The sequence below is a fragment of the Pangasianodon hypophthalmus genome, chromosome 3 (genome assembly GCF_027358585.1).
Source record: "Pangasianodon hypophthalmus isolate fPanHyp1 chromosome 3, fPanHyp1.pri, whole genome shotgun sequence".
Taxonomy (NCBI): Eukaryota; Metazoa; Chordata; class Actinopteri; order Siluriformes; family Pangasiidae; genus Pangasianodon; species Pangasianodon hypophthalmus.
In genome coordinates, this window is record NC_069712.1 from 4,831,879 (window position 1) to 4,857,094 (window position 25,216).

At 40.2% G+C, this 25,216-nt stretch overlaps 2 protein-coding genes across 7 annotated transcripts in view; both read right to left on the reverse strand.

Annotated features, from left to right (window-relative positions):
- fam193a (family with sequence similarity 193 member A) overlaps positions 1-18,990 on the reverse strand; it is a 28,966-nt gene extending 9,976 nt beyond the window's left edge. The window contains exons 1-13 of one of the 2 annotated variants that reach the window (XM_026940596.3): positions 18,578-18,990; positions 12,865-12,933; positions 10,849-11,079; positions 9,200-9,369; positions 8,341-8,508; positions 7,057-7,285; positions 6,260-6,384; positions 6,020-6,167; positions 2,564-2,638; positions 2,368-2,445; positions 2,142-2,260; positions 1,314-1,568; positions 911-1,061 (exon numbers count right to left, since the gene is read on the reverse strand). In XM_026940596.3, coding sequence (XP_026796397.3) covers positions 911-1,061; positions 1,314-1,568; positions 2,142-2,260; positions 2,368-2,445; positions 2,564-2,638; positions 6,020-6,167; positions 6,260-6,384; positions 7,057-7,285; positions 8,341-8,508; positions 9,200-9,369; positions 10,849-11,079; positions 12,865-12,933; positions 18,578-18,769 — 2,010 coding nt within the window. In that variant the 5' untranslated portion in view covers positions 18,770-18,990. The remainder of the gene's footprint in view (positions 1-910; positions 1,062-1,313; positions 1,569-2,141; positions 2,261-2,367; positions 2,446-2,563; positions 2,639-6,019; positions 6,168-6,259; positions 6,385-7,056; positions 7,286-8,340; positions 8,509-9,199; positions 9,370-10,848; positions 11,080-12,864; positions 12,934-18,577) is intronic. The other variant, XM_026940605.3, reaches the window with a different exon arrangement.
- A 1,989-nt stretch (positions 18,991-20,979) lies between these two features.
- The window catches only part of dclk2a (doublecortin-like kinase 2a), a 66,376-nt gene continuing 62,139 nt past the window's right edge, over positions 20,980-25,216 (reverse strand). For 4 of the 5 annotated variants that reach the window (XM_053232431.1, XM_053232430.1, XM_026944588.3 and 1 more), the window contains one exon: positions 20,980-24,060. In XM_053232431.1, coding sequence (XP_053088406.1) covers positions 23,782-24,060 — 279 coding nt within the window. In that variant the 3' untranslated portion in view covers positions 20,980-23,781. The remainder of the gene's footprint in view (positions 24,061-25,216) is intronic. The other variant, XR_008301409.1, reaches the window with a different exon arrangement.

Sequence of the window (25,216 nt, forward strand, 5' to 3'; positions counted from 1 at the left end):
AAGACAAACTATTTCTGACACATGACCTTGCTGTGAGGAAGCTCGGACAACCCGAAAACTTAATGCCTCCTCATTCAGTGGCATAAATCATGAAAAGTGTAGTTTTCAGCTGTCTGCCATATCACTGCTGCAAGGATTCCAACGTCGTAAATGCTACGGCTAAACAGTAGAAGGTGGCACCTCTGGAGATGGTGACGAGACTAAAAGGGACCGTTAGCTAAATATACAGGTAGCAGTAACAAACCTAACTGCTTAGGGTTTCATTAAAGTATGTAAAGCAGCGATTTTTGGAAATAAAACAAAGTAATCAGTAAGGTATATGTTCCTTTTTCTTTTTTTATGTACATTTATTACAACCAGTTCGATCAGAAGTACTCCAAGAGATTACATTACTGAGTACATATATAGTAACGTAATTTGTATTCAATCCCAGATTACAATTCCAATAGTGCTCCTTTCAGGAGTGCTTGTCAGTCACTTTAGACAGAAAGCGTGAACAAATCAATAAATATAAACACAACTATCGACTCACTACCCACAGTCCAGTCAGAGAGAAGTCTCTGTAATACAAAAGAAGCATACTTTCTTCATCATGGTAGAAATATTAACACATTACAAGTGTCCTTTAATAAATTTTTTATCGGTTTTGCTCTATAAGGTGATAAACCTATTTGGACACACAGTGGCTGTTGCTTTCTTTTCGTCTTATCATGTCCAGAGGAATGATGAATGACCGGCACTGGGTTATGCTCATAATATTTTACAAGTGTATATGTGCAGCTGTTCTTGTTTGATGAACAAATGGAAATAGTATTGCGTATATTATGTGCCAGGAGTAGTGAAGGCCTTTCGCCGGTGTTCTGTTTGCTATGTAACAGGACGTAATGAGATCGCTCAGCAGGAGACCCACCTCATGTTTGAGCACCGTGTTCTCTCCTCCTCCTCCGTTGAGCTGAGCGTGCAGGCCGTTCATGCTCGCCACCACTCCGGCGTCCTCGTACCTGCTCAGGGGGTAGATGGATGGCAGCGCAGGCACTTCATCATCATCATCATCGCTGCCGCTAAAGAGAATGAAGGAAGTGATGACAGGAACTAACTTGCCTCAAGGACGATTCAACTCGCCTTCCACAACTTTCTATGCAACTACAAACAGCTAAAACCTACGCTGTGCTGTTCATTAATAAATTAAAAATTGTAATCATTGGTAAATGGTTGTGGTATAAGAGGAATAAAACACTTTGTGCTTGAACAGCACTAGCAGGTCAAGGCTAACTATTCCTCCTGAGATCTAACGATCTCACAACGTGACTCACAATGTGGGTGCTCCGTCTTGGGGGAGGAGGAGGCGCGGGTGCTGCTGGACGGTGATTGGGGAACTGGAGGCGGAGCCGGATCCGGAGCCAGAGCCGGAGCTTCCTGAAGACATGCTTGGAGGATGAACCTCGGACAGGTAGTCTCGAGGAGGCTCCGCCTGCAGTGGCAGCTTCAGGTGAAGCTCCTCCCCCACGGGGGCGTCCATGATGCCGCATGTGAGGATGTGAGAGAGGCTGCAATCGTCACACGTGCACCTGGTGAACAGACGGACAGACGCAAAGACGTGAGAAGATTTGGGGAAATCGCTGAAATACTAGTGATACATATTTGGTAATACATGGATGAAGGATTTCAGATAAAAAATTGACTTAATATTAAAACACAAGGAGTATTGTTAAAGAAAGGCAGAAAGAAAGAAAGTAAGAAAAGAAAACATTTAGAACTGATGTGACATTTGGTCAAAATTGGGTTTTTTTTTCGTTAATTACCGACATTCAAACCTTAATAATCTTAATAACATGAAGTACAGCTTGAGAAGGTACTTATTTACTGTATTATCAGTACTAATAAGATCTGCCTGCATTTTGTCCTACATTGTCCACCTAGGTACATTTTTTGGTACACTATTACTAATTAGAGCACTGCTTTACACGTTTGGCCATCATTAATTTCATTTAAACGTCAGAACTTTGGTCAAGATGTCCTTAAAAACTAGAAATATGTGACTACAGGAGAAGCTTCCATATAGTTTCCTAGACTGTCATGAGTACTTTAGGTCGGACATGGCTCTGTCCTTCTCAGCCTAATGAACCCTCTAATTACTTCACCTTCTCCGATAGTTGCAGTTGGGACAGTCTGGAATGCTGAGCCGAGACGACAGCATCTGCTTGACCGTGTCTGTGAAGGTGCTGTCTCCTGCTAGAGACTTCTTACTATTCTGTAGGAACTGTTACAGATAAACAGCCAAAATACAAGTGAACACATTTAAATAATAAGCAATTTATTTTCAGCTCAAGGCGTGAATTTAGTAGATGAGAAGATATTGATATTTACCTGCTCCTCAAAGAACCTTCTCTGTTTGAAGATCTCGCCGTCTTCTTTAAGCATCCGCTGCTTAGTTCTTAAAGACATCTATCATGAGAGAGGGAGGATATCAAATTTAGTCAACAACAATCGGTTACTCTCATGAAGGAACAAAAAAGGAAAAATAATGAATGAAAAGATGCCAAATAAACAGAGAACAGCTTACATTTTTACTGATTAGAGACTTGTGTGGCTCGGTGCGCTGATTTGTGAGGTTCTGCCCTTCCACTTTGAAAAGCAACTGGAAAGCAGAAAGAGAGACAGCAAATGAATTAAATATTAGATAAAAAGCATATCAGATGTAAGTAAGTAAGATGTAAGTAAATATTGATTTAAGCAGGAATTAAATCCAGCCTGGAGGTTAAAAAATAAATGCCTTAAAAATTGCTCATGGAAAATTTAAATTCTGAGCCACGCTGGCATTATATGCACCAGCACTCCAAATAACTGGTATGATCTACCACTAAGCCAGCCAGTCCATAATGTTCCTAGCTGTATAAATCTTCCCTTGCTAGTAAAAGACCAATCTTTTTCTTTATAAAGCTGCCACTGAGCTGTAACCTTTTCCAAATAGTCACACTAAACGGATAACCTCCCAGACAGATCCCGCATAATGGCTGCGCGAGCGTCCAGGTCTCACTTTCACTCTCTGCTGCTCCGGTTCACGAAAACATGGCGCCGCACAATGTTTACTGGGATTTCACCTCCACAGAGTGGTTCGTGACATGGAGCTGTCCACGAAGACGCAGGGTGGCAGAAAGGATGCTCAGTACAACTACAAGAGTCTCTATGATTACAGCAGCAGTCCTTAACCGCTCGTAATAACTCATTATTCCTGATCTCTGACCAGGAAAAAAAAACAAAGAAAACGACACCTTCAACTCGGAATTCCTACTTAGGAACTCGGGATGGTCTCCTCAAACTCAGAGTTCCTCTGAGTTCAGTAAGTGATGTCAAAAATCAACATGGCTGCTCACAGTATCAGCAGTAAACAAAGTAGGAATTCTACCTTTAAATGAGTTAGACTGTACATACAAGTATTCGCTTTAGATCAATCAACATATTCTCTTATTAAACCCAAAACACTGACTATACAGTTCTCTGTTCTGAGAAGGAAAACATCACTCATCACAGTGAACTGGCCAGCTTGTTGATAACAAAAGACAAACATGGAGGCGTGCGTGTATTTTCCCCATTTTGTACCTCAAATATGACGTCATTCCGAGCTCCGAGTTCCCACTTCCAAAGTAAACTGAATGCAGCATTAGGTACAAATCTACAGTATCCAGGTGAGATTATCCACTGAAACAAGGGGCATACGCAGGGTTTTTTTTTTTATCTGGGGAGCGCCATTCTTGTGGCTGGTAACTGGTGTCTTTCTACACTTCACTGCACCAGTTTGCATCAATTATTTTAGTTGCAGTGTTTGTTCAATGTCAGTGTCAAGCTTGCCTACATGAGGCTCAGTGGCACCTGACTGATCAGATAACAAGAGCAGTGCAACACCATCTGCACTCTATTCTTGTTATTCTGGGGGATTTTAACAAAGCACACGTCAACCACAAACTGCTTACATACATACAGAATATTATTTGCGCCACTAGGGAAGGCAATGTAGAGAACCATTTGCTGACCACTGCCTGATCCACCTCATTTCAACATAAAATCTGCTAAACCTTCACTCACACAACCAAGGAGAGCAAAGACAAGCTGCAGGTCTGGTTTTACTGCACAGACTGGAGTGTGTGTGAGCTTGCGGCCACCAGTCTGGAGGTGTTCGCCTACACTGGTACATCCTACATCATCAAATGCCAACAAACCTTGGTTCACTGCAAAACTCTGGAGAAAGCTCCATCAGTCCTGCAATGCTGGGGACAGGACTCTGTACAACAAGTCATGAAACGCCGAAAGAAGCTCCTCTGAATGGGTGAACAGACTCCTTATGTCAGAGTGGAAGGACTTTCAGAGCATCAGCACGACAAGACGTCACCCCCAATCTCAAAACCTCCATCTGGCAACGGGCAGAACGACTTCCAGTGCAGATTTGAAAAGACCAGGCGCTCATCCCCCACCTACACCAATTCACATCCTACACCACCACCAACAGCTACACTCCACAGAACCTAGCTAAGTTACAGATTCACACTCGGCGTTTCTAACAGTGCCTGCTCGACCCTGGGCTCCATCCATGAATACACTGCCCAGCGCCCAACCTGCTCTGAACATCTGTGAAGAGGATGTCTGTCGACACTTTCAAAGGCTCTTGTCTTCAAGTCTTTCCCAATCAACCAAGCCTTGTTTTCACACATTTTTAACAGAGCACTGCAGATGTGTGTGGTTCTCTCCCGGCACAAACTCTTTCCCAAAATCCCTGACCCCAAAAAAACAGCCTCAATTCTCAATGATCACAAGCCTGTCACCCTGACATGAAGACATCTGAAAGACTGAAGGACATTAAAGAGTAGGCCTGTCCTACTCTTTAAAAAAAGAAAACAGCTCACACTACAGTACACTGTAACCATAAAAACATGAGGAGCCCACTGTAATCACAGTTATGCTAAGGCTTTAGCAGTCAGTGGTGTCGGGATACAGCTCAGAAGGTCAGCGGTTTGAAACACCACCACTGTAATCACAGTTAACGGTTGACTAGAGCTCGATCCATGCCTTAACACGGCTGCAATGCTAGGTTAGAGAGCCAAAGATTCTTTGGTGTACTTGGATATGAGACTAGAGATTTGGTGTTTTAGAGTCTTGAGCGTTTACCATTGTTACCACAGCAATGCCTACAAATAGCTTCGGATGGATCCTACAGTTTATTTATCACAGTATGTTTTAATAAGGAAATATCATGATAATTACTTTTAGATATCGAACAGCCTGGTTAATCTAAATAATTCAGCCGATGATGCTTATAATGCAACTTATAATCCCCTGCCTACAACCAGTAAAAGCCACTGAAAACACCCCCTCAACTCATCAACTTGGGGTAGTCTTCTCAACCACCAGTGCCTTCCCTGTTTACGGTGTGACGTCAAATCAACATGGCCGCTCAAACTGTGAACAGGGTAAAGGTCCCGTTCTCTACTTTTAAATGAGTTTATAACAGTATTGGCTTTAGATCAGTTAAAACATAGACACAATAATTTGTTAAATCTGTAACACTGACCACACTGATCGCTGTTTTGAGAAGCTAATCATCAACGTTAGAGTTATCACTAACATTAGCCGGCTAGCATGTTGCTAATGCTACTCGCTATTGTCTGCTGTTGTCAGTGTATTTCAGTGTCTGTCCAAAATGTTGCATGAATGTTAATAGTTCACTACAGTAGAGCAGAACCAGTAGCCTCTTAGGCCTATAACTGTAAAAGTGTGCTTAAAGTGGCTTCTTAATGAGCTTTACATGCTCTGACAAAGCAAACAAAAGACATGCTTTCGTGGAGACGTTCATGTTTTTTTTTTTCTACGTCGCACGTGCCGAGGTGGCAAATGACCTTATTACGACTTGCAAATTAACACTCACAAGACGTCGCAAAGGCAGCATTAAATTACCTCCTCCAGCACTGTTAGATAAATAAAACTGTTATGCACCCTCTCAGAAACAAGAAGTGCTAAAGTGCTCCACCTGCTCGTCCACGTAGTCATCTATCCTCTTTCTGCACTCCATCCACTCCACTGCTACGGCCTTCATCTCCTGCTCGAGGGCGTGTAGACTGTCCAGCAGCGCCTTGTACATGTCCTCGCTGTACGAATCGTGGGACGCTGTGCCCTGCCTGCATCGCAGAAACAAACGCATGACACTGTAATTTAATCAAACGCACCCTAGCAGACTGTAGAGACACAAACGTGAGTCAGCAGGGCGTACTTGAGCTGGGCGACGAGAGCCGGCAGGCTGCTGTGCAGGATGGGCTCGGAGAACACCAAGCTCTCAAACAGGTGCTTGTTGTGGAGCTCCCACGTCACCTGGAACTTCTTAAGATGCTCGTTCTCCTGCAGCCACAGTAATACAGAAATATCCTCACTCAAAACGTTTAACACAAATTATTATATGGTCTAAATAAAGTCCATAGCTCTTTAAGCTCATAATATATGACTAATTACATTATAACATTCGATTTCTATGCGGCTTGAAAACCAAGTTAATCAACAGACAACAAACAGGAGAGGAAAATAAATATATAAATAATATAATGGCATAGTGGTGTAGCATCAAAACGCTTACACTTTGCCGTAACAGCGCACCATACATGGTCTATAATAAATGTATTTTATATAACATACACAATACACACAAAGCTGCTGTACCAAACGATCATAATAACAGACAACAGTGTATTGTGTGTATTGTACGTAATCCCCCACTCCATTACTTTCATGGATATAATTCCCTAAATCCATCTGCAGAGCTTTAATTATTGTTATCACTGAAACAGTAGCATTCTTACTTAAAGACAGGCATCCTGATAACAGGCACGCCTAATAAACATGAATCTAGTGCAAAACTGGTCATTAATTAAATGACAACAGAAACTGTCTCACAGCAGCTTTACAGAAATCTGTGCCTGGACAAGCTAAACAAACTAATGGGGGAAAAAAAAAAAAAAACAGTTAGAGAGATAAAAGCCACAATCATGAGCTAATCTCTGAACAGTCCAAACAGACCAGTGTGAGCAGGAAGCTGCTGATGGTCCTGGCTGCCTGGCAGAGGGCGCTGTACTCCTCCAGGAGCAGCGAGATGAACTGATGCGCCTGTGGAGGGCCGTGAGTGGCCCCTGGGCCCTCGGGTCCCGCTGACAGGTGCTTCAGGAGCCGAACCTTCATCTCCAGCACGTATTCCCTGGCCTGCTGCTCCAGCCGCTGGTACAGCTGGTACGGGTCCTTCTCACACAGCCTGGTGATGGGAAAAAACAACAAGCCAAGACTATTCAATTACCTGTGCTGTGTGTTAAGAGTCGCACGGAACCTCTGCTTCTAAAGGACTACGCTGTAGTGTGTAGAGACACAGAACAGGGTGAAGGATACAGTATGGGCTACCATAAGGTAATTACTGTAAAAGTTTAATATAAAAGCATTATAACATGCAGTGCTCACTGTTATCATCTCGTATGCCAAGTACGCACTGCACGACTTTCAAAAAATAATCATAATCACTGACGCTACACTACACTATACTACACTACTGTAATCATTTGCGATCGGGTGTTTGGTAGACGTAGGCAAACAAGGAGTGAATACTACTCAATAAATTTTTTTACCATTTTAAATTATGCATTTATAATTTCTTTTATGACAGTTTTTATGCTGTCAGTTTTATTATTTTTTTAATGTTTGTACATGTGCAGGCTCCAAGCATCATTGTTTTTGGTTTTTTTTCTCTTTATTATAATTGAATTATTGTTTTTTTTCTGTTTAACACTGTAATGTTTTAAAGCGAACAAGAAATAAACCCAAACTTGATCTTCCACGTGAAGAGATCCATGTCGAAACAAGCCTGATCCCCAAATCCTGCTTTCTCACAGAAATAAATGAGAGCGCGGTCAATCATGTGACTCTGTGGCTATTTTGTATGGAAAGAAATAAAAAATTTTAAAAAAAAAGAGAAAATGTGGTGGGAAAATGTGGAAACTGTTGGAGAATTGCTGTAATATAAAAGGAATAACACACTTCGGAACGTGCTGTTATAAGGGGGGAAAAAAAAATCAACTTCAGGGTAAGTAACAGTGACTCGGCTTCGCATCGAGCTGCATCAGATCCGCCTGTTCTTTATGTTCTTTAATTGTATTTATTTATTTTTTTTTTAAGAAAACTGACACCTACACTTTGTAGTAGAATCAAGACTTCTAGTTCTGTTGTAGTCATTTCCACACAGAATCTCAGTCTACTCTCTAATATGATCTCGAATATGTGAAGCCCTCATCAGTAAAGCGTCTGAGACAGAGACAGCACCTGTCCACCAGCTCCTTCATGCTCTCCTTGTCCCGGTTTAGAGGCTGGTCCTGGTCGTCGGCCAGCGGCGTGCCGGTCTGGCGGTAGATGCAGCGCACCAGGTAGCGCACCTCGGACCAGTGATTCTGCAGCTGCTGAGACTCTCGCTCTGACTCCGCCGTGATCTCCCTGACGAGTGGAACCGCAAACATTTCATCAATCACCATCATTAACTGTACATCAATATCTATAGAGTCATCGTTTCTTTATCTTTACATTACAGAGTCGATTTAAAAGTGATTAATAATTTATCTATTATCGAAGTGAACTGAATGGATATTAATGTGCACATATACTTTATGTAGCCAGTAAAACACTTGTGGGCATGTTGTTATAGGAAAATAATCCATTATGTTTCTTATTTTTCATATAACAGCATTTAGCCAGTGATTGTTATTTATGTATTAACTCCTTCTGTGGATGTTCCGCAATATTAAATGATTAAATGATAAAAAGACATGCAATGTGGCTTTCATTTATAAAATATAAATTAAAATCACTGGCTAAATGCTGTTATATGAAAAATAAGAAACGTTATGGATTATTTTCCTATAACGGCACGCCCTCGAGTGTTTTACTGGCTACATAAACTGTATGCACACGTTAATACCCATTCATAATAACTGCTCAGTTTGTTTAGGATTTATTTTTCCTGATAAGTAGGATTTATACTCCTAATAATATCATGCAATATTACAGCGTATCATATAAATGACAGCCAAAGGAACAACGGGTATGAATGTAACCCCACGGTGTTGACTTTTGGTTTGAGTGATGTGTGTGTAAGTGGTCAGAGGTTGTGTTTGTTACGCTCCGGTACCTCCTCTCGCTGCACGCCTCACAGCCGCACACGGTGTCTGTGGAGAGCGGCGTGCCGAGGTCCGGCGTGGGTAAAGTGGGAGCGCCGACGATTAGCCTAGCATTGGGGCCCGCTGCGTCCTGGCTTAATCCACCATTACCCACAGGCATGCGTAACAAAAAGTCCTGACTCTGCAAAAAGAAAGAGAGAAAGAGTGAGAGTGAGAGAGAGAGAGAGAGAGAGAGAGAGAGAGAGAGAGAGAGAGAGAGAGAGACATGTTAGTCTCAAGTCTGTGTGGTTAAATTTCAGGAAAATGTGCATGTGTAATTTTTTTTTTTTTAACTTTTTAAACATTTTAAGAATTTTAATTCATTAGATAATGTTCGACTACAGAGAAAAATGTTGTGACGCACTGATCCATGCATCATTGGATCACATCAGAAAATAAACCGACACAATACTGATTCAGTAACATACTATAACTCATGGCCTGTAAAGGCTGATTTATACTTGCTGTTAACTATGCATATGCAAGATGGCCGCCTCGTGTATCCTGCTTTCAGTCAGCGCGTTGATTGTGCACATGGTGCAATACCAACATAAATAGTGTGGCACCATGTGACACTGTGTCCCCAACTGAATAAACAAACTAATGTTGTGTCTCAAATCGCATATTTATGTACTATTCTAGATCACTGAGTACTAACAGTTAGTGTCTGGATTTTAAAAACCTCTTTCAACCTACCAAAACGTCTGTTTTATGCACCAATCTTCTTTTATACATTAGTAAATACTTCTGAATGTATGGTGAGAGGTATGGATTTGAGACGCAGATCATGACGACAGTCACGACGACGGCAGAAAATTTGAAAGAGAAACAGAGCTGGTCAGTCTGTTTAACGCTGCTGAGCATGAAATCGCTAAACATTACAGTTTGACTTCGAAACCAGATGGACAGGGATTTTTTGGCTCTGACGTGACATCTAGTGGACGCCGCTTTTAATCCTCAGAAGTACAGAAGATACGCAAGCGAGTGTGTGAACAACGCTGCTCACGTAGCAGCTGGTACACCTTGTGAAAGTGAAGTATATTTGCACCTTTAGGGGGGAAAAAAAAAAAAACGGCTGTAGGTTATATAATATGACAAACTATTATGCATATTATGCAGTACTGTGATGCATAATATAATATCAGCGGTGTGGCTGTATCTCTTACAGAGCTATCAGTGTGCAGATGACATTCTTTACAAAAGGGTGTGGAAAAGCAGGGCTCCTGGTAATGACGATATTATACATCACACGTTCATTTTGGAAAACAGATACATTCACTGAGCAAAACACGTTAACGTACGTATGAGAGAGAAAATCGTTTGACTCAAAATGTGAGGAAGAAAGGGCAAAGAAATCATTTACACCCACACACATTCACAAACAAATCATTTACTGTAAATCTGAAACCGCCCAGTACAAACAGATCTTCCTGATGATTTTATTGCTGAGCTTTACACACAGCCAAAGCTAGAACACATTTAGTTTAGGGTGTGTATTGTCCATGTAGAGTATTGCGGTACATCACAAGACTGACACAATTAGCCAGGTCATCTCTTATTTCTTATTTAAACTGTCGCATGCTTCTTGAGCTAAATGGATGAGGAGGTGACTGGGACGTACCATCGAGGTCTGGTCGGAGGGCGGCTGCCGCTCGTCCTTCTCTACAGTGCGTTTGCAGTCGGGGCAGACGTAGAGGGGCAGCTGGAGGGCGCTGGAGGATTTGGGCGACTGGCCCGTGCCGTTCTGACCCGAGTCCTGTGAAACAGTGTCTTTGCGTTCGCTGCGACAGAGCAAGCAGCGATCACCCGTGGTGTAGGGCGCCCTCTGGTTCAGGCCGAACGTGAACGGGGTCTGAGAGACAGAGAAAAAAAAAAAGGACAGATATAACATTAATCCAGGTGAACAAAGCACTCAGTTTATCAAGTGTGACTCAGGTAATTACTGTATGCTGTAAATTCACTGTATATATCTGTTGCTATATAACAGATGCACGGGTTCTGATGTATCTATGTGACATAAGCCTAGTGTGCAGCATCGTACTAATGAACCGACGACACGGAACAACAATGATCTGAACGTATTTCACGATTAACGATGACAAACTGTGCTCGGTGGAGGAACTACAGCACCTTCCTACGATACAACTAACCTGATAAAACGTCGTAAACATAAAATTCAAATTGTTCATCTCTTGCAGAACACGCTGCCTAGGTGAGAAGAACTGTCTACAAAAAAAAAAAAAAAAAAAGCTATGTGAGTAAAAGTAACAGCTCTTACCTAGTATGCAATGAAAAAATAAAACAAAACAGAAACAAAACCTTCTCCTCTTCACGGCAACGCTAATCGAGCCAAGCTAACTACAGTAGCAAGCTAATGCACTTCATTTAAACTCGTCTTATTAAACATGGCACAAACAAGCCCACTGCGTGAACATGCACATGCGCACGCTTCATGGCCACCGTTTAAAGTGCAGAGACATAAAGAGAGAGTGAAGGAAGGTGTGCTGTGACATCCCTGATGTAGGTTACACATTTTATTATCAGTAACAGCATCATCAAGTACCAAACAATATGGTATTCTGAGCTGCTATACATGGAAATTTATCAGAACAACAAAAAAAAAGGAAGAGGTTTTTAACACTGTTACAACAATAAACGTCTCAGAGCAAGACTACAAAATCTCCATCTGATTAAAATTTAACAATTCAGAGCATTTTTAAAAAGGTGCAATAGTCGAATTTTTATTCCTTACTTGATAATCTGGAAGTTATGCAGAACATAACCGTTAGAGACCTAACCATAGAAAAAAAGACTAATCTTACCTAATGCACCTTTAAGGTCTCTAACAGTTCAATGAAAAAGATTTGAATGATTTTTTTTTTTTAAACTCATTGAACCCATTTCCACCCATGTAAATAAAGCTCCGCCCTCAAAGCTTAGGATGGTTCAACTAGAGTTCAATGATATTCTGCTTGAAAGCCAAATAATTACAGCTCTATAAACATGCAATGTTTCCTGTGAATGTGAAGAGGCGTTGGGGGCGTGTCTATAAAATGACTGACAAAAGGCCAATCCAAATCCAAACACACAGTCTGGACCGTGTTTTTTTTTTTTTTTTTTTTCCCAGCTACGTAATACACTTGTTCTGAGTCAATTCCTTAAGCTATGACTTTTTATCATTTCTACATAATTTTCCACAATATTTATAATAGTAAGAAATGTAAAATACTGACTATTGCACCTTTAAGATGATTAATATTTATTTACACACTGCAGACGTTAGATAATCTAATACACCAGGGGAAAAAAAAAAAAAAAAAACATGTAAAAGTGTCAACAGTGCAGAAAACCCTGCTAATGCACGGTTTAGCATCAGGGATAAAGCAACCCACAGCTGTGTTTATCTCAGAGATACTGACACTTCTTAATCCCGGCTTCAGATTCATCTAAGCAAAAATGCAAAAAAAAGAACAGACATTTCACCCATAGCGAGAGAACTGCGGCGGCATCAGAGGACAAAGATGCAAAACTGAGTGGAAGGAGAAAATAATGGCGCTCTGAGCACCAACGCTGTGCCAAAAGTAAACGTCCGTGATCCCGGGGAAACCTCATGCAAACACGGAGATTTGCTTTTTACCTGAAGGACTCCGGAAAAGTCTGAGTTCACAGGGCCTTCGGAAAACTGGGGCGTACCATTCCCCGCGACCTGGAAGAGACGATGGATGTCAGAAACCGCGTCTCTCACACACACACACACACACACACACACACACACACACACACACGCGCGTACACACGCACACAGGAAGTACCTGCAGAAATCCAATAGCAGTGTGGAATCCATTATCGTTGCTATACCAACAAACGAAATAACAGAGAACATGCGTGTGTGTGTGTGTGTGCGTGTGTGTGTGTGCGCGCACAGGGAATCCAATTTAACGAAATGAGATAATCAGCTTGTTTTATTTAAATGTACACACTACTACACCTGGTATTGTGTATTTCCCAGCATGCCTTTGTGTAACATAGATAGGAAGCTACAAGACAAAACATACTCATACACATGCCTCTACTGGCCAATCACTGAGGAGGGAAAGAGTGCTGTGCTCCGCCCCTTATGTGCCTTTCAGACGCTACAAATGAGACGAAAGCTTGGAGAAACCAGGTTATAGTCGCTCTCACACAGCATTATTACGTAGAGAATTAACAAAATTCCATACACTTGCAACAGATGTGTGATCACAAGTCAAAACATTTTTCTGAGAAAGTTGATTTAAAAGATTAGCACTATAAACATAACAAAATCTGTAACGGATCACATACATAAAGTTCCCGGATACTGAAATCCAGCCAATTATGTTGTTGCCAACAAAACACGAACATGAAGGCGTCCATGTTTTTTCACCACTTTGTGGCTCGAATGCTTGGAGGTGGAAAATGACGTAGCTCTAAGCTGAAAATGCAACTAACACGACTGAATGGCGACAAAAGTTACCTGTAATGTTTAACCATTAATAGACTATGACCATAAATAAGACAATCTGAAGTGGATACGTTTTGTTTACACCACAGCGCGGTTGAATTCTTGAATCTGATTGGTCAGAAGGTGTGCGCGGCTCGGACAGTAGTTCCTGTAGTTCTGTAACATGAATGATTGGTTAATATTAATGTACTCGTTCTACTATGTTACTGTTTCTATTGTAACAACTCATACACAGGGACTTGTACTGTGTGTATAAGTGTAAAAAAAAACCACCAACAACAACAACAAAGTTGTTTAACAAAGAAAAACATACATTGTTGATGTGGTGATGTTTTTTAGGAGATAATTCTTTAACGTTTATGGAAGGAGTCTCGGTTGTAAGCGCTTTTAACAGTCAAAGATTTGCAGCACAGGAATCGCAGTAAAACGACAAGCTGCGTTATTTTTGAGAGAGAGAGAGGCTGGTGAGGGATTGACTATTTATCGCAGCTACAACAGGATAACAGCTATAACTGCTAACAGGAACTAACTTGTCTCTCCGATGTTCCACAACGTTCAATCGTAGCTATAAACCATCACGATGTCCGACGTGTCATTCATTAATAAATGAAACAACGTAATCGCAACGATTCTCTGCGGTATGAGCGGAACAACACACTCCAGACTGTGCTGTTATGTGAATATAACACACGTCGTGCGTTATTCCTTACTAATCAGACCAGAGATGGTAAATAAATTTTTCCTTCCTCTCTTTCCCTTTCTCAGTGAGCTGCCTTCGGCTGAATAACTGAAATAAAAGCATGTGATTGCCGTGACAGAGGATCTGCTACACAAGCAGCGACGGTTCATGGTTTAAAAACTGAAGTCGCTGAACTACGGACAGTTTTTTTTCCCCGTACAGTAACGCCTCTTCTATAGTATTTTTCGGAAAACTCATTTTCCGAACTGCTGAAGTACTGTAGGTCCGTATCTAGACTGTAGTCCATCGGTTCACGCTCCCTGATCTAAATTAATCAGAGAAGATGAACAGGAGAATCTGGAAATTCAGTCGGTATGGGACGTGTTCGGAGAGAAAGACAAAGGACACCTGTGATAACCCTTTAAATGAATACAGTAGCTTTTAAACTGAATAAAGATAAAGCATCGCTAGTAAAAAGATTCTGATAAAGTCCTGGTTTCTGAGCATCAACAAGCAGAATCGGGAATCAAACACTGACAAAACCGAGCAAAAGAAAGTGGAACGCAAAGCCGTCAAAAAAATAAAGAAGCTTACAACATACACGCGAGGACAAAACACCACGCCAACTTCCTGACCTTCTGCTGACAGTCAACACGATGTGCTACAGTAGAAACTTTGATACAAGAGAATAACAATCATACACTCGTTTATTTCCTTCAGTCCGTATTCATGCACTTATTCCGTTAGCTGCCGAAAACACGGGACAGGGCAGCACCATGGAGCTTTCGCTTGGCTTGCTCTTAAATTTATGATTTGTCCACCTGTGTGTGTTGCAGAAATAAAAAAGTTTTGGCGCTTCACTCTTTAGTTAAAAAAAAAAAAAAAAAAAAAAAAAAACAACACTATGATAATGAGTCATATCTGCGCAGGAACCCAGCTCTACAGCGGCTCTGACGTCACTCGTCCTGAGCTAACTCAATCACGGCGTCGTTCTAGAGGGATTTGACATCTCACATAAACAATACCACTAACTCGCTCGCACACACAAGCTTTGTGTAGCGCTGTGAGGAAGTGGATGTTAATGCAGCATCTGGGCTTTTTAAGCACAATCCCGTGCATGATTTATTGCTTAAATTGCACCACAGTTCACTATTTAAAACACCAGAGCCAAGGTTAAATCCAGCTCCTCCTTTTCTTAAGTCAACATAATCGCTCTGTGCTACAGATGCTGTTTCCGTGGCAACAGAAGAACGTGCGAGATGGACACAGAAAGCCGCTGGACAGCAGAGGCGTGGCGTGCCATGACATACACTTGTATAATTTTTTGTAGCGTAGACTTGACGAGGTGTGCTTTTTAAACGAGTGTTTAATGAATCTTGGGTTCTAATAACATTTTATAAGCATGTAGTTAAAACGGGATGGAAACTCTGGTGAGCCTGAGAGATCACGTAACGCTGAAATCCAAATCAGCTCCGAACGTCTCACCGACGTTGCCGTATTGCTGCTTGCTTCATGCTGATGGTTTCTGCGTGAAATGTTGTGATTTTGGCGTCGTGATTTGATTGCCCGGAAACTGACGAGGCTAAAAAGTCATAGCTAGCGTAATATAATAAAGTATGACTAGCTAGTTAGCTAGATGAGCGCATTAACACAAACCAAAGCCCTATATCGACTGAATTAGTTTTACATTTGGAGGCGGAGTAACGTAATTATTACCGGAGTACCTCTTGGATTTTTGGCCGAATCCACCATGTCGGGGATTTTATTTTATTCTTACAGACTGCTTCTGGAAAGATCATGTTTTCATCTATAAAATGAGCAGTTTAAATAACTCTTTTTTATTATATTATATTATATGTTATTATATATCCCACCCCATCTTCACTATAAAGACACTCCAGGAAGCGCTCGCTCTTTTTCATCACAGTAAATTAAAAAAAAAAAATAAAATTTTGAAAAGGCAAAATATTAAAATATAGGCTAGACGATGTTTAAAAGGTCACGTCTCTGGAGGATTTACGCAGGTTATTGAGATCTAGCACAGGTAAAGCCTATATACACGACGGTATGGTCACATGACCTGCTTATACACGACCGCACCCCCTACGACAAATGCTTACGATAACGCCCAAAACAATCAGCTGGTTTTAATGAGGTGTGTAGTAGGCACTGTGTGAAATGCTTACTTCTACAGAGATGACGTATCCTGTGTGAACTGATCAGAATCACTAAAAGACGTCCTTAACAGACATGTCTGAAAATGATCCTCTTCTAACAAAGTTTCTAACATAGCATCGTGTTTGTGGCCTAAACAAAAGGTCAGCAAGTCATCGGCGAACGTTTCGGCTACGAGCCGTGGAGCTCTAACCCTAGTGACGTTAATTAATGAGTTATACGACAGCTTTTTTGCGCTGGAAGCCCTGATTACGAAAAGATCATCAGTCACCCGTTCACGCTAATTAATCCGACTAGTAAAAACCGCTCAAGCGTTAACCAGGTCACACCTCGAGCGATGTGTGTAGTGCAGCAGGTGGTGGGATTCAGAATGACAATAGTTACAGCATCAGGGTGCGTCACGTCGCGTCGCTGTGAAGCACATCACATTTCAACGTACAAACGAAACAAAAAAGCTTGTTTTTGAGAAATTTAATAAAGAAGCAGTGTTCGCGTTTCTTTTTTCTGGTCGTAAATCTTACAAGTTTGTCAGGAAACTACAAATAAATAAAAATTTAAAAACAAAACTGATAGCCTGGATGTAAAATCTGCTCCTTCAGGGTGACTCCTGGACATCTTTAGCATTCTGTACACTTTTGGTGAGAATAGCATCTTTCGTAGAGGGTGTAATGGCAACCGATTTCAGCGAGCGCTGGCGTTAAAAACGAGCGCAACTTGATTCCCGAGCAAAGCGTACACACTGGCAAAAAGAGGTCTCTGTATGTCAGTGCTCAGTGCTCGCAGAACTGAACTGCTCTCACGTTCAACAGCTAAATTAATAAACAATACATCCATGTGTGCGTGTGGAACATTTTTTTTTGTTTTAAACGACGATGCTCGATGACCCCGATCAGGTCACGCTCTGTATTGAAGATACGTTTAATCTCAGTAAAGATGTTGTTGTATCGGGTTGCGTGCGCTGTACGGAGACACTGTACAAAGATGCTGTACGAAGACGCTGTACGAAGACGCTGTACGAAGACGCTGTAGCTCCTCCTGGAGAGAACATGTTGCATTCTTCTGCTTGGATTGCTTCGGTTAATCGAGGAACACACCATTTCGTGTCATCTGTTCACAGGATTGTGTCGCGTAGTATCAGATGTATGTATCGGAGCATTTTAATCGAGCATGCTGTCAAACCGATACCTGATTCCCGTATCGTATCGATACATCCTTAACTGCGACTATTTAATCATTTACACAAATACACTGAGCTGTAAAAGCCGGTGAATGTGATGACAATTCCTGTAAAAACTTCCTGTCTCTACATCATAACAATAACAATGGCACGCACACACACACACAGGGCAGTCATGCAGCCATCGCCCACAACTGGCCTTTAATTACTGAAGACAAATTTTGTCGTGTTGTGTTATGTCATGTCATGTCATGTCACATTACTGACAAAGGTGTGTGCTGAGCCAAGACAAGGAGGAAGAGGAGGAGGAGGAAGAGGCTGTTTTCTGAGCTCTGCAGTGAACTCTGCAGACACACACCTTGTAAACAATCTGTGTGTGAAACAAAAACTGATTATTTTTCTTTGATTATTATTATTATTTTCAGCACTGAGCAGATCCAGGTAGAGAGAGAGTGTGTGTGTGTGTGTGTGTCCTGAGTGCTTGGAGCTGGCTGATCATCTATGTTGTTCAATCAGCTGAAATAAAGCAGGAATGTCAACAGCTAATCCTAGCCGTTTTTGCTAGCTAGCTCTCCATCCTTATCTGGGTTTGCAAACATGCTGCACCAGCTCGTCCTGTTTAAAAGCAGATATTTGCTTGCACATCTGTCTATTCATCAAGTGGAGGAGTTTCCAACAGGACTGAAAGGATGTCACTGAATAGGAACTGTAAAGAAGTATTCTTAGCTAGCTAGCTAGCTGATTAGCTAGTTAGCTTATTAGCTAGGCCGCGTATCTCAGAGAAGCCGGCTGCAAGTCTAACATGTTAGCACAACCTGTAAATTTGTGTCTTTTACCTCTCCATTGAGCCCCGAGTCTCCATTTCCAGCGCTCCCCGTGGTTAGAAAGCTCCTGCCAGAGGCGGCTGTTGCGGCGGACTGAGCAGCCCGGGCCGCGGCTGAAGCCTCGGACTTTCCTGCCGCGCTGCTCCCGCCGCCCCGCTTGTTCTTCCTGCGCTTCGCTCCTCGCTTCGCGTCGGTAGGACTCATTATTTTTTTTCAGCCACACAATAAAACACAGAGACAGCTTTTTCCGTCCACAACAGGCTGCGTCTTAGCTGGGACGTCAGGCTTTTAATCCTGTGATACAATATATATTTAGATATATATTTATATTTTTTTTCTAGAAGAAAATATGAAAAGCCTAACCCGATCTACCCAGAGTTGCTAGCAAGACTTCAAGTTCCAATATGGCCAACTAGGCAGGACTCGGCCAATTGGGTTTACGCCCTTACGCAAAGGCGGAAGTGTTCCTGTGTGCTTTTATGGGGAATGTAGTTTTTTACCAAATGACTACAAATATTGATTTTCCCACATGTATAGTCAATACACTGTGTTGTGGAGTGGAAGCACATCACCCAGATGAGGAGGGGTTCCCTTCTGAGTCTGGTTCCTCTCAGGGTTTCTTCCTCACATCGTCTCAGGGAGTTTTTCCTCACCACCGTCGCCTCTGGCTTGCTCATTAGAGATAAATTCACACATTTACAATTTATTTTGATTTAATTTCATTTGAATGTATTTATTTCTGTAGCTGCTTTGTGACAGTGTCCACTGTTAAATGTGCTATACAAATAAAATTGAATTGAATTGAAGCACGTGACTTCGACTCGACTTGGACAAGAGTCACAAATCTGCTGACTTTCGACTCGACTTTAACTTTGAAATGAATGGCTTGTGACTTCACTTGGACTCGAACCCTTTGACTTGATACATTTTCAAAAATGTGCAGTCAATCAACTATTCTTTTTCCGAGCAAACAATTCATTTTCAGCAAATCAGCAACAATCTTCATTTCCAAGGTCAACGTTCAACCAGTCAAACAGCCAATCAACTTGCACTAGACAACGACAAAGGAAGACATGTTGCGGTAAGATTGCTCCCAAAGATAGTAGCCTTCACCTACAGAGATTGTGTTGTATGAAATAACAAAAGGGCTGCAACATGTAGAACCAGTGGTTCAGGAATATCAGACGCAAAAGCTACAAATTCAAATCTGAAGTTTCACAAATCAGATCCCAAAGCAAAGCCAAACAGAACTGAAAAAACAAAACTGACCTGAAGTATTTACTTTTTATAGTCATAGTCTTGCGTCTTTTAAATACCTATAGGCCTATAATTCCATTGAGGTATAAAGTTTGTCTACAAATTGATGAACACCACTTTTAAAAAGCCTGCATGATCTGTATAAATCTAATTATTTAATTATTACTCTGGCCTTAAGTTCGGTAAAGAGCACCTTATGAACTATTTCATAGATATTGTATGGGTAAAACACAATAATAAGTGTGGCTGAAACCGTCTTTCCCTTATCTAACATGAAAATAAAAAAAAAAAATCAAAACCCATATTAGTCGTAGACTGTGTATTCATACACACATCAGACAAATGATGCGTTCTTTTGAATTTCTTTATACAGAAGGGAAACCCAACATGTAGAGAGTGAAAAAAAGGCAGCTTTGGTAATATTTTCCCTCAGGTCTGTCTCAGAATCTCAGAAGTTACAGTGTAGTAAATCATTACAGTATAGGGGATGTAGTTATGAATTTCAGTTATACAGTTACATCATTTGCATTTTTACTGACAGAATGCCCTTTAAAGAAAAAAAAAAAATTAACAACTGTCCTTCAAATTCCACAAAAAAAATTCCAAGAAAACATGTCAATTAATTTATATATATATATATATATATATATATATATGTAGTATTTATATATTTTTTCAACCATGCTGCTTTTTATTGAGAAAGAAAATAGAAAAATATGATTGATTTGTTTTTAATAAATGTAGAAAGTGTAGACAAATATGTGAATGCCATGCGAAAGGCAAAGTATTTGAATTAAATAGTCACATAATTACATTTTTATTGACAGAATTTAACCACTACTCCATAAAATACCACTTTTTTTGTAAGTACATGAAAACATGAATTAGGTTGAAAATGTTTAAAACTAGGATACTTTTTGTTGGGAAAATATTTTTTGTAACTCTAAACAGTGTGGATTTTTGAATTGTATTAATTCTTTAAATTTAAAGAAGATAAATATGGACATATGAAATTAGGTAGAAACTTGCAGTTAAACGCTAATATAATTTAAATCAGTTGACTTTAGATGATTAATTAGTTTATGTATAAAGTGAGGAGATGATGAAGATGCAAATGTTAACCAAAAAAAAAAAAAAAACAGGAAAGACAACTGCACTAAGAACTTTATTCGCCTTTATTTCACCTCGATTCCTTAACGCAAAGCCACTTTAAACTAAAACACAACACAATCAGCCTGAAACGGAAATGAAAATAAACCAGCTCAAACATTTGCAGGAGATTAAACTGTTTTGAGGAACAGATAGTTTCATAGCTGCAGTGTGTGAGGTTTATAACAACAGCAGAACTAATACACTGAATATAATGCTGAATGGAATAAGGATTATTGCTGAACGTGTGTGTGTGTGTGTGTTTCAGAGAGAGAGAGAGAGTTTATATTCAGATACAGGAATATATCATGCGTCAGTGTTTCCTTGTTTATCTAGAGAAGCAAAGAGGCTCAAGTGAAAAGAAGAGAAGCTTAAGAGGCGTCTTTATGTTTCTAAATACATTAGCAAAAAAACAACAAAAAAAAAAAAATCAAAAAGGTGATAAAAACACAACCATGCTTCCAACATGAAGGTATTAGAGCAGAACTAATGCGGAATTACACCATATTACAGCAGAGAGGCACTAACCTCCTAATTAACCTTCTAATTAACCTCCTAATTAACTTTCTAATTAACCCACAATCAGCCCTTCGCATCAGCTATTCAAAGGCAAATGTCTCATTTCTTCTCGTACAGTCAAGAAAAATGAAACCCATGTTCAAGTCTGCTAGTAGTCCATGTCAAACACACACACACACACACACACACACACATACGCACACATACACTCGCTCACACACACACACTAGTCATAATCACGCTTAACACACTCGCTCATGCTCATCGATTCACAATAAATAAATAAAAACACTCAAATACCTGCTAAATGCAGACGCTCATCTTTCAACACTCAAACACAGCGTATATACACTCATACTACAAAATCTTCTCACACTCCCCCGGGGAATGGAGACAAGCCACAGACAGATGTGCAGCGCTGACAGCACAGCTGGAGGCCACAGATACAAATCCCATAATGAAGCAGTATTTTTTTTTTTTACTTAAACAGAGAATGTAGTGTTTTTAATAGTAACGCTTTATATTAAGGTTCCCGTAAGTAACATTATTTATTGCATTAGTTAACATGAAGAAACCAACTTCAGCTTTAAGACACCAGAATGAATTAGAAGTCATTAATATTTGTATTAATTGATTAAAAAAAAATCCAAATAATGATGAAAATAATCAAAAACAAATATCTTAATATTTACTGGTGGTTAATTGACAAAATTGATCAGTGAAGTGAAATGGTGGGTGCCAATAGTTACTTCTGGAATTTGCTCTTTCACTTGCATCCTTAACATTACCATAACATGACAAATCGTTTATGCTTTAAGTTTATGGTTTGTTAATGTTTATTAGCGTAATAAATAATATGTAAGTGAGCCTCAACGTGAAGCATTACCATTTTTACAGTAAGGTCCTTCAGTGTCAGTCGTGGAGCGCTATAGTGCTCAATATGAAGATGGTGGAGTCAGAATTTGTCCTAAGCAGCATGAATCCTTGGAGAAAAACCTGCCTTGTGTGAATAGTTCAGCCTGGTGGGGGTTGTGTATTGGTGTGGGGAATGTTTTCTTGGCACAAACTGGGCCCCTTCGTACAAACCGAGCATCTTTGAAATGCTACAGCTTATTTGAGTAGCATCTCTGACCATGTGCATCCCTTTATGGTCATGATTTACTCATCGTATAATTCCAGAATGATAATGCACCGTGTCACACAGCACAAGTCGTCTCAAACTTGCCATAAACGTGGCAAAAAGTTCAATGCACTTCAAGCTAGATAAGCAGATTGAAAAAATAAACCCAGGGATATTTGCAAAAGTGTGTCGATGAAAAGAATACTTAAAAAGGAAAGAATATACAAAGAATGTTCATTTTCCCCAAATGGATCAGATTAAAAATGAACTCAGAACTAAAATGGACCAAAGTAGACTCAGCATGCTGTCACTGCTGGCTGTGGAGTCAGAGCTTTTTAAAAAGCTAGACAATTTAGTGTTAGATTGTGAAGAAAAAACAAGAAAGAAAACCTGTTACATAAGGTTAGACTACCTTCTGTGCATTGTAGTGACTACTCAAATTCTCATAATAGACAGGTAATGTAGTAATGTACGCAATTATTTTGCATGCATTGGATTGTGGGATAGAAGTGGAAGGGTTTCATACATTAAGAAGCCCAATGTGTGCATTCCCCACAGCATTACACCACCCCCACCAGGCTGAACTGATGACCCAAGGCAGGTTAGGTCCATGGAGTCACTGCTTAGTTTCCTGCTCAGGATTTATTAATCCGTCTGTGGCTGGAGGGAATGGAATTGTGACTGGAATAACATTTTTTGTTAAAGGAAAGCTCTTAATCAATCAGGAATAACAGAGTAGCTCCAGGACTGAGAGTGTACGGAAACAGATTCCAAAGTTGCATTGAATTCTTAATAAAGAAATGTAAACACCACTGAATTCATAGCATTGAGCTATAATTATTGATTATTGAGTTGAACACTGGAAAAAAAATAACTACCAAAAAAAAAAAAAAAAAAAAAAAAAAAACAGATACAAATATATGGTTTTTGAAGTAACCATGAATTCAATGTTTAAATTTCAATATTACAAATTCAATGGCTTTTAAAATTCATATCATTATATCTCTTTTTTGTTTCCAAAAGTGTAAAGACAAAAAAAAAACAATTGAGGAAGCAACAGTTCCAGAAAAAGCCAAAAGCTGGAATGGATTTCAATCAACAGAACATGTATTGTATATATTTTTGTCAGTCTTTCTTCCTCTCCCGGTTGTTGTTCTTGTTCTAAGCGGATCTATTCCTCCCTCTCAAAGGCTCGCTCTTCGCCGGGTTCTTCGCTACACCGAGGAGAGGACGGGGAAGACGACAGGGGAGGGGCATCAGAGGAGGGCAAGGGGGAGGGTAAAGCCTGAAGAGGGGCGGCTCCAGGGCTTTTGGTGTCCTCTGATAAGCCAGAGGGGCTTTTCTTCTCAGAGCGGCTGTGTCCCAATCCTCCTTCCCCTTCAGGCAGGGTGGCGCTGTTCCCCTGACTGCGACGGCACAGCTGCAGCTTTTCCTTATCTAGAGCTGTGTTCTACGGAAAGAGATAAAGAGCTCAGAGGTCATGTATTCATGGAAGGTGGGAAACAGACACACAGAGATTATGGTTATGATGTGAAATGGACATGGAAAGAAAGACAGTGTGAAACTTTTCTAAGAATTCAGTAGTACTGATACAGCTGATATCTCACATTTAGCCCTTCTCTTAGTCTTAATATTCTTATCCTGGGGTTGAAAAAACAATAGGAAAAAAAAATGCAGTACCTTAATACTTCATAGACGATCAGAAGGATTAACAGATTAATTGTGATGTGAGGGAGAGTGAGAAAACATAAGTGAAATTCTTTCCTCAGAATGGCTGATCAACTTCGATGTGAGGAATTCACCGTGTGGTTCGAAAAACAGTGCGTGTTGACATTATCATAATATATAATATTTAACATGTTTAAGATAAATATATTAAATACATTTTGGTTGAAATATTGTGACGCATATGTTGTAATATTCTACTTTCACTGTTAGTCAGAAGCTTTGGAACACTTTTGGTGAAATACCCTAGAATTAGAAAATCATATGTTTGTGACCAGTTATATAAAATACCTAGCTTAAACTGGAAAACAGCTTGCTGAAAAACTAACTTAGGAAGAAACTAACCTAGTGAAGAACTAATGTAGTGAAAAACTAACCTAGTGAGAAACTAACCTAATGAAAAACCAACCTAGTGAAAAACTAACCTAGTGAGGAACTAACCTAGTGAAAAACTAACCTAGTGAGGAACTAACCTAGTGAAAAACTAACCTAGTGAGGAACTAACCTAGTGAAAAACTAACCTAGTGAGAAACTAACCTAGTGAAAAACTAACCTAGTGAGAAACTAACCTAATGAAAAACTAACCTAGTGAGAAACTAACCTAGTGAGAAACTAACCTAATGAGAAACTAAACTAGTGAAAAACTAAACTAGCAAGAAATTAATGTAGCCAAAACTAAAGAAAAACTAACCTAGCAAAAAAAAAGTAACCTACTGAAAAACTAAGCTAGGGAAAAAGCTAACTCAGTGAAAAACTAACCTAGGGGGAAAAGTAACTTAGTGGAAAAGTAACTTAAGGAAAAACTAAGCTAGCAAAAAAAAAAAAAAAAAAAAAAAAAACTTACATAGAGAAAAGTAACTTAGGAAAGAACTAACCTAGGG